The following is a 10,466-nucleotide window of genomic DNA, read 5'->3' as shown; positions in this document are numbered from 1 at the left end:
TTCCACCATCACTGAACTCATGAACCGCGAGGGGGAGATATGAGAAACTTGTTGTCATGTGGGACAGCAGCGTCACCAGACGACCGGTCAGTCCCTCACCAAAAATACCATGATAACTACAGTTTACCAATGTACCAAAATACCAGAGTAAAGTAAAAGCACAAAAATTATTATTGAATGTGACAAGGTAATCATTATATGAATGTGACATTAAAAATGTCTTTATAATTAATTTTGCTATTTTTTATAGTTAGTTAGTTAGTTAGGAAATATTAATCATTATATGGCCTGGTTTCACAGACAGGGTTTAGGTTAAGCCAGGATTAGGCCATAGTTAAATTAGGACATTTAAATGTCTTTTATAAACGTGCCTTAGAAAATAACATTACTCTTGTGCATCTCGAGACAAAACAAGGGCACTGACATATTTTAAGATCAATCAATGCAAGTTTCTTTCAGTTAAAACAGCCCAGACATGCATTTTAGTCTGAGACTAGGCTTAAACCGTGTCTGTGAAACTGGGGGTATATGTTTTAAATTATAATCTAAAGACGTGAAATAAACAATTACGTTATATTTTTTATGAAAATTGTTTCAATTTTTCTCAAAACACGACTGTCCCTTAATTGTGCCGTCATTCCTAATGTGACCAACAATTTTTAGTATGTGAGGTCAATATGACTTGTGAAAGGAATATTTTGTGCATCATTTGTAATCAAGCTCTAATATTGTCATATTGAACAAAAAATACACATATATACAGTTCAAAATCATTACTCCAGTCTTCAGTGTCACATGATCCTTCATAAATCATTCTAATATGCTGATTTGCTGATCAAGAAACAATTCTGATTGTTATTAATGTTGAAATCAGTTGTGCTGCTTCATATACATTATCATGAACCATGATACATTATCATTTGATACATATCACATGATGTGTATATGTATATTATATATGTGTGTGTGTGTGTGTGTGTATGCACGCATACATGCATGTATTTATATAAAATCTGAATCTGAACAGGGATCCTAAAGCCACTTTATGGTGGCTTATTGTGATAGAGGAGTCCAGAGTTTTTGCATTTTGAATAAACCATGATGAAACTCCCTGTAATGTCATTTTCATATGGTCAATATTTTTTTTTTTTTTTTTTACCGGGGTCTAAACGGACAGACTAATTTGTTTTCCACTGCTTCTGTTGCATTTTTCGAATAAAAAAGATTTTTAATCAAAATATGGAAAACAAAATTAACAGCACAGCATAATACAATATGAATCCTCTAATACTCATAACGAGACAATTTTCACTGTCATAAATAGCTGCAGACTGTGGCGACTGCTGAAAATTTGATTATGGGGACCAATTAGAAAAGATTGCTCTGGGATACTGTCTCATAGCCACCGACTTCACTTAATTCCTGCTCTTCCAGAGAAATTATCACTTCGTTTGAGGTTAATTGTTGTTTCTGTGAAAGTATGTTGCTTTGCACACAAACCATCCCCAGATGCTTGCAATTAAAGCTGCTCTGTGGGACAAAGACTGTGTTTTGAATCATTACACTATGCAAAACATTTCGAGAATGAGCCTTTTAGATGGCATCTCTGCATGCAAAGTTTCCACTTCTTTGTTCATTTGTTGTTGTGTTTTGTAGCCTGCAGTTAATGTTTTAAGAATTTGACTAAAACAACATTAGAAGAAGCTCCTGCATCCTTTGTGTTCATCTGAAGCTTCGGTGTAAATGTTAAAGAAATGTGCTTTCATTGTTAGCCCACAGATACATGCCTTTATGAGAAATGAATTATTTATTCTCCAAGTGTAAGCGCTTTCTGGCCCCGCAGCATTGTGAAGAGGCTGTTTAACATTAATCAGTGTATATATAAGAGGCCTGATGGTTTAGTGCGGACCCTGTCACATTAAACACCTCTCTCTCACTCTCTCAGCCTGAAGAATATAGCTCAAACACTTCATCATCATTACCCAGTGAAACGTTAGCAGAAAGAGAGATTTTTTTCGGCTTTTTTTTGGTGTTTGCTAACCCAACTTACCCAAGCACCATTATTACTATTGCTAAAACTAGCAGATTTATTTTTGTTACATGAAGGTAGCATTAAAAATATATTCTTAATTTATTTTTGTCACTTTTCAAAAAAAATTATGTTTTTATGTATTATTACTTACCTTGTCCCGCACTCTGACTTCCGATCAACAACAAAAAATGCATTAAATAAATAAATAAACTATGAAATCATATCTTGGTCCACTCTTCTTCCAGTCTCTTCCACAGTTCGGTGACTGTAGTGGGTTTCATAACTTTGTCGCCAAGGATTTTCCAGAGATTTTCAATCAGGTTTAGATCAGGACTCTGGGCCGGCCATTTCATTATTTCAATGTTTTCAGCTTCAAGGAACTGCTTTACCCGTTTTGCTGTGTGACAGGGGGCATATTGTCCTGCATGAAAATTGCTGGCTGATTGGGTGATGACCGCAGGGAAGGAGCTGCATGTTGTTGAAGGAGGTTCTGATAAACATTTGCATTCACCTGCCATGTATCTGTATAAGAGGCTCAACTCCTGCTGCAGAAAACATCCCCCAAACCATCACACTTCCTCCTCTACCTTTCACTGACTTCTTTACACACTTTGGGTTCAGTCTTTCAATAGTTTGATGATGGACATAATGTTTCCCATCGGACCCAAATAAATTAAACTTGCTTTCATCAACGAAGTGAACTTTGGACCAGTTCTCCTCTGTCCAAACAACATGAACATCCTCAGCAAAAGTGAGTTTAGTCTTTTGATTATTTCTGCTGATGAGAGGTTTGGTCACTGCAGAGTGCACTTTCAGTCTGACTTCTCTTAAACATCGAGACACTGTATGCCGAGACAGATACTTACTCTGTTCAGCGCTGAATTGGCGAGCAATTCCAGCTGCAGTGTTGAACCGATTTCAACAGGATTTAAATAGGATTTGTCAGATGATTAAGGAAATTAGCATGAGGTGCCAGATTAACACCAATAACTTGGAGGTATCTGTAAGTGTTCTCTAATTTTAAATGTAAATATGTACATATATGTATACATACTTAAAAAAAAAAGCTTTTTTCCTAAATTTGAGAGCTGTAAAAGTGATGTTATGATACTTTTTGTTGCTTTTTGAACTTCAAAGAGCATCATGAACATCTCAGCTTAACATCTCCTAGAGAGGAAATAGCATTAAATAGCTTTGGAACGAAATGAGGGGAGTAAATGCTGACAGAAATTTTGTTTCAGGGTGAATTATTCTTTTAATTGTTCTCCTGTGCCTTTCTTATTTGTTTGCTTTAAGCCTCTAAGACATTTGACAGCTTTAATTAGGAAATCCCTCTGTAAATACAGAGAGTAAGCCATGCTGAGGCATGAGTCACGGCCCAAAGCACAGAGAACAAAACAGCAAATTACCCACTTAAAATTAGAAACAAATACCAAATTGATCACAGGAAAATAATGGCTGGGAATAAACATGAAATAGATGTAGCAGGATAGGCCTGCTTTGATTGTGCGACTCATACAAGCTTTTATTTATCTTTTCCTTATCTCTCTCCTCTAATGATAAAGAGATTTCTTATTACCAGCAGAGGATTGGACCCGACACACACCAATCTGCCTTTACATGTTTATTTATACTTCATATCAGTCTTCCCCCTAACGAGAACACGCAGTACACTTTCCCTCAGATACATCATCCACCTGCAGGGGGCGCTGCTAGTTCTGCTCATTGAGTTCAGAATGGAATACTATCATACTACTTACTATTTCTGCAGTATGCATACTCTGTATAGTATGCATTAATTGCTTATACATGGAATATTGACTTTTTTAATCCTTTATTTACTAAAAATGCTAACTAAATCTTTATTTCCAATGTGCCCTGTAATGAGATTTATAGAAACATTTTATAAAACATTAACCACTGTGCACAGTGTGCATACTGCAAAAATAGTAAGAGCAGTTTGGTAGTACAGTATACTACACCGAACATAGTATGTATATACAGTGTATAGTATGAATATATTCTTTATGCAAGCAATATTGATCTTAAGACTTTTTTTGATTAAAAATATATTTTTTTTATTTCCAAGGTGCCATATGATGAGAAGATTTATAGAAACATTTTAGCAGAAATTACACACTGTGCACACACAGTATGCATACTGCAAAAAAAAAAAAAAAAACTATATGTATATAGTATGCATATATTTTTTATGTGTGCAATATAGATATTTTTAAGACTGTTTTACTAAAAATACTAACGAAATATATATTTTTTTTTCAAGGTGCCAAGTGATGAAAATATTTAGAAAAAACTATAATATTTCAGAAAAAAATTACACACTTTGCACAGTGTGCATACTGCTAAACTAATAAGAGTAGTAAGGTAGTATACTATTTCAAACATAGTATGCCTATATTGTTTATTCCATGCATCTTTTTAAGACTCATTTTTAATTCCAAGATGCCATGCGATAAAATTTATAGTGATATTTTAGTAAAAACTACACATTGTGCACAGTATACATACTGCAAAAATAGTAAGAGTAGTATGTTCTGCAAATAGTATGCATATATCCTATATGCATGATCTTTTTAAGGCATTTTTACTGAAAATGCAAACTAAAATTCTTTATTTCCAAGGTGCCATGTGATGAGAAGATTTATATAAACATTTGAGAAAAAAAGTACACAGTGTGCACACTATGCATACTACAGAAATGTAAGAGCAGTATGGTAGTACTGTATACTATTCTGAACATAATTTTCTTTGTGAGTCCATAGGGCCGACAGGAAACACAAGAGCCAGCGTAATTACAATAATGATGTGGGTTAGATGCAGTAACCTTAGGGAAAAGCTGCATTTCTGTGTCTCATATGAAACAAAAAAGTCTATATTCAGACTGAGAAGAAAACGGTGACTATTTAAGAAATCTTAATGTCTTTACTGTGGAAGTTTGTCCCAATTCACACAGCAAAGATGAATCCTCAGTGTGTGAACGGCTTTAAATGTATATGATTTTACAGATGAACATAACATTAATGGTGAATTGAAGCTGAGCTGAATATCTAAATGAATGTAAAAATTGGCCAGATGTATTGTTTACAGATCAGCATTTGTGTACAGAGCACAGATTGGTGACATAGAGCTATAAAATTATATAATAGCAGTTCAGGTTATTTGGTTTTGGGAGAATTCGATGAGATATATATTATATTATATTATATTATATTATATTATATTAATAATAGACAAATCTGAGCACAGTTGGAGACATTACTGAGACATTATTTTCTGTGTCTTTTACTTAGGAGAAACATCTGAAGTAAAAGTCTTCATTTTTACTAAACAAAACCCATTAATGCTATTGATGTGTCAGAGAAACAATGGATCTTCCGCATTAAGATAAGCCAGCTTTTGATGTTGTGGTGTGTATAGGTAGAGACTCTTGAGACCCTCATAGAAACCTCTCCTGCTTTGTTCTTTTCAGAAACTGAGAAACAAAAAAATTGCAACAAAATTTCAGTCAAAAATACACACAGCAGCACCTTCAAAGATATCTCACATGCGATTTCTTTTTCTTACAGGTCAAAGGGCTTTTTTGAACTTTGCAGATGATCCTGAAACAGCAGAACGGACGTGTTGTTCACAGAAACCCCAGGAGATCTACAGAACGCTCCGTGCAGTCCATTGTAATAATAATATTTCACATGCGTCTTCACCCTGAAGATGTGCTTTTGTGGACTTGGGAGATCATGTGGGTGTCCCGACACAAACATGAACAGCCTCATTATCTGATTCAACTCCCTGAAGCGCTAATCGCCTGAAGGCAATCACATGTCCTGCTCCAAACCACGGGACAGCAGCAGCTCTGAGTGTGTTACACGATACACTTCTAACCAAGATCTCAGTTTGATTTTCACGGTTTCTGAAGATTTTCTGACTGCTGTTTGCATGTGAAAAACTCACTGATGTAAGCAACCTGGTTAGTTGCCAGGGTGTTGCTAGGTGGTTGTTATGGTGTTCAGAGGTTTTTTAATGTATTGCTATGTGGTTGCTATGGTGTCCTGATAGGGTTTTTAGTGTGTTGCTATGTAGTTGCTATGGTGTCCTGATGGGGGTTTTAGTAAGTTGCTATGCAGTTGCTATGGTGCTAGTGCGTTGCTATGCAGTTGCTATGGTGCATTGATGGGGTTTTTAATGTGTTACTATGCAGCTGCTATGGTGTTCTGAGGGGGTTTAGTGTGTTGCTATGTAGTGTCATATTTTAGTGCGTTGCTATGCAGTTGCTATTTTGCATTGATGGGGTTTTTAATGTGTTACTATGCAGCTGCTATTGTGTTCTGAGGGGTTTTAGTGTGTTGCTATGTGTCATATTTTAGTGTGTTTCTATGCAGTTGCTATGGTGTCCTTTTGGGGTTTTTAGTGTGTTACTATGCAGTTGCTATGGTGTTCTGGGGGGTTTTAGTGTGTTGCTATGCAGCTGCTATGGTGTCCGGTTTTTAGTGTGTTGCTATGCTAAGTTTGTGCTAAAGACATTAATGATTGTTTATATTTTGCAGCTTGTTAAACAAAGTTTTGCTGTTACTTTTCTAAGTGATTTTCAACGTTTCTTGCCTGGTGGATAATTGGAAACAATCCAATCAATTCATTTTGAAGGAGATAACCGAGCCATATCTAGAGACCAAAATATTACACCAAAGATAGTTAAAAGTTGGAGGTTTTTACTTGGCTAAGTGAGCAACCACCCACTCATTAGCTCGTTAAAACCACCCACAAAATCCATTGCGGCAGTGAGTTTTGCACTAGTTTTGCACTCTGAGAAAATGTTCTAGTTTGCTTTTCCTTTAATTATTGATTGTCCCAAAATCTCGTTTAAAATCTAAAGGGAACAGAGCTTTTTCAGTTCTTGGTCCTACACTCTGGAACTCTTTGCCTTTATCCATCAGATCATCCCCTACACTGTAAAAAATGATTGTGATTTTAACAGTAAAAGACTGTAAAAATGCTACAATAAAAACCTGTTAACTGGTTAACAGTAAGTTTCCATACTATATTTGGTGAATAATTGTAATTACATTTAATGTAATTTTACAGTAAAATACTGTTAAAAATACGTTTTTTGGAAGTGAAAAGGAAAAAGTCATTGTATAATTTACAGTGAAAAACCGTAAATTGACACTCCCAGAATTCCCTGCATGTTTTTTTGTTGAAATAACATGTTTTTTCTTATCAGTTGTGTACATTAGGGTTTAATCTTACATCTAATGTTGTTAAATTAATGTTTATTGCATTATTTCAGTATCATGTGTGTCACCATGATGGGGTTTAGTGTTTGCATGAATGACACTGTGCACCTTCTATATAAAAGTATTGCCCTCCTTAGCTCGAAAAAAAGCTATTTGTGCTATTTGTTCATCATGTGACTTTCTCATCACCACCAGTTTTTGGTGGTTATCAGTGCATTACAGTGGTTCAAAACAGATATTAATACTTCAATATGTTGCTTTATTAACATGTTCAAATTTTATATTGTCTTAATGCTTTTGTTAGTTGATTTTTCTGGTGTTTTGGTTGTGCAGCACCTTGGTCAGCACATACTATATAAATAAACTTGACCTTGACCTTTAAAAAAAACACTGAAAGAGAAGAAAATGCATGTAGTACAAAGTGTAGAGTTTATCCAGATAATGCTTTTTCACTTTAGATTATCTGTGTTAAACTAAACACTCCTTTGTGACTACAAGACGAATGTTAAAAGCATCTCCGAGAGTAAACAAAACAACTCCAAGCCAACATGTCCAGGTTGAAAAAGGGTGTATTTGCTGGCTGCTAGCACACACACACACACACACACACACACACACATCTCTCTTCCAGTGAAAAATAGGAGCTGTTCTGTAAGCCTTTTGTTCGTTCAGACTAGCACACACATTTATAGTCATGGCTGAGAGGAGACGGCACCAGTGGCAACTCTTCACACCACAAGAGAAAGAGACATGGAAGGAAAGCTGGGATTGTCTCAGTGCTATTGCCTCTTGAAGTCAGATTGTTTCATACTCTTCAGAGCCGTGTGACGCAGGTAAAGTGTTCTGCTAATTGTGCACGCTGTCATGTCAACTTGTTGAGTATTGGCGAATTTAAGTGAGTTTGTGTAGGATTGTATTGACTAAGCAGTCTGAGCTCAATTAGGACGTCACTGTAAAAAATCTATGAAACTATTTGCAAAAAGCAATAGAAAAAGCTGAAAACAGCTCAGAGAATTTATATTTGGTGTATTTTTTACTGGAAAACAAGAGTGGACATGCTTGTATGTTAATTTTATGAGAAAACAAGTCAGCGGCTGCCCGTATTTGAGAGGGAAAAAAGCATAACAAGGAACACAAAATTAATAGCTGTGGCTCCTGACGATATATTGAGGTCTTAAGAAGCGAAACGATCGGTCTGTGCAAGAAACTGAACATTACTTACAACATTATTTCCTATAATCCATAGTTTAGGTAAACAGTCCGGAGAGATGTCCGGTTCACAAACGAATCATTCTTTTGAACCAGTTCTTTTTAGAGAACTGAATGAACCAGTTCACAAGATTGGACTGAGCCATCTAAAACAGTTTGCGGCTTTATTTTGTGTGTTGGTTTCGTTTGTGCGCGACAGTCGTCCGCGAGGGGCTGTCGCGCTATTTTGTGTTTATTTTATTAAAGTTTTGTTTAAATGTTCGCCGGTTCCCGCCTCCTTCTTCCCGTGACTACAAACGTTGTTACAACCGGCTTATTTGATCCGTTGATGAGTGAACTCATTCAACGCTCCACTCATTCACTTGAATGAAGGGGTGAAATGAAAGTTTTTATGATTTCTCATGGTTTATGTAAAAAGATGAGCCGATGAAGACTAGTTTATTCACTTTATATGCTTTAGATCATGTAAAATATCCGTGTTTCACATCATTAGTTGGTGTTTTAATAATATAATTGTGTATATGTTATGTCATTGCATGATTACATAAACGAACGATTGAATTGAACCAGTTCATTGAAATGAACTGTCTAAAAAAAACAGTTTGTGGAAAAGAATGAGATTTCCCCATTTGCCTGAGACACTGGATTACAGGTTATAATGTTGTAAATAATTTTCAGTTTCTTGCACAGACCGATCGTTTCGCTTCTTAAGACCTCAATATATCGTCAGGAGCCACGTGTATTCATTTTGAGTTGCCTGATATTCTCAAAAACGGGATGATATTTTACGAATCACCAAGGACCACATTTTCAGCTAAAAACCTCTTTACTGTTCTACTCAAGAAAATAAGTCACCTTCGTCTTGGCCTGAGTGTGAGTAAATGAACAGCAAAGTTTCATTTTTGGGTGAACTATCCATTTAAGATCCATTTTCAATGTCTTTCTCAGGGTTTATTATGGAGGATGTGAAGCCTGAGGGCTGGCGGCAGCTACTTCAGCCCCATGGTGCAGCTGGCAAAAACAGCACGAGTCTCCTTCGCAGGTCCTCATCATGGAAGAGGCCTGGAGAGCGGGGTTATTACGAGGGCCCTGCGGCGCAGGTGAATGAGCCCCCTCGTGGAGCTCGTCCATTGAGCTGCATAGAGGGTGGCAGGATGGACAAATGGCTTCAGATGCTGGAGAGACTCCAATCACGTCGGCTTCGGAATCAAATGCCTCCGTTTGTGGACCGGATGGTATCGATGGGCGGCAGCTACTTCAGCCCCATGGTGCAGCTGGCAAAAACAGCACGAGTCTCCTTCGCAGGTCCTCATCATGGAAGAGGCCTGGAGAGCGGGGTTATTACGAGGGCCCTGCGGCGCAGGTGAATGAGCCCCCTCGTGGAGCTCGTCCATTGAGCTGCATAGAGGGTGGCAGGATGGACAAATGGCTTCAGACGCTGGAGAGATTCCAATCACGTCGGCTTCGGAATCAAATGCCTCCGTTTGTGGACCGGACGGTATCGATGACGATTCTCCCAAATGAGACAGCAGGAAGTAACCCGCCGTGTCCTGATGTTTCCTCTCTCCTCAGGAGGAATCAGACCCCTAGCGTCTGTCCCAGTGTGTGTGAAAGCTCCTTGAGCAGCCTGGAGTCTGTTCACATTAAAGCTGCTCCCACTGGAGAAAGAGCTCAGTTCTGTGCTCTCGCTCCGGTTCGCTTCGGCTGGCTACCCATACAAAGACACGTGAGACTGACGGTCATCTCTGACAACCGCCATGACAATAGCAGGTGCCAGGTAAGAAAGAGTAATAGGAAAGGGAAGTGATGTCACAGGAAGTTCAGAGTAGCGTACTATTTTCAGATAACTTTTTCAGATTTTTCTAATTTGGACCTTGAGTCTGTAATAAAGATTGATTGATTAATGCATTTGTAGCATTTTAAAATTGTATTTAATTATTTTTTGTTTTTATTTATGTATTGTACACACACACACA

At 37.2% G+C, this 10,466-nt stretch overlaps 1 protein-coding gene across 1 annotated transcript in view; it reads left to right on the top strand.

Moving 5' to 3' along the window:
- The first annotated feature begins 7,989 nt into the window (after positions 1 to 7,989).
- Positions 7,990 to 10,466, top strand: part of cunh10orf90 (chromosome unknown C10orf90 homolog) — a 25,341-nt gene continuing 22,864 nt past the window's right edge. The window contains exons 1-3 of the mRNA XM_016553380.1: positions 7,990 to 8,114; positions 9,439 to 9,532; positions 9,796 to 10,267. Coding sequence (XP_016408866.1) covers positions 9,447 to 9,532; positions 9,796 to 10,267 — 558 coding nt within the window. The 5' untranslated portion in view covers positions 7,990 to 8,114; positions 9,439 to 9,446. The remainder of the gene's footprint in view (positions 8,115 to 9,438; positions 9,533 to 9,795; positions 10,268 to 10,466) is intronic.

The sequence above is a fragment of the Sinocyclocheilus rhinocerous genome, unplaced genomic scaffold (genome assembly GCF_001515625.1).
Source record: "Sinocyclocheilus rhinocerous isolate Xijiao unplaced genomic scaffold, SAMN03320098_v1.1 scaffold1908, whole genome shotgun sequence".
Classification (NCBI taxonomy): Eukaryota; Metazoa; Chordata; class Actinopteri; order Cypriniformes; family Cyprinidae; genus Sinocyclocheilus; species Sinocyclocheilus rhinocerous.
Note: the sequence above shows the minus strand (reverse complement) of the source record. Positions and strands in the feature narration are given on the sequence as shown.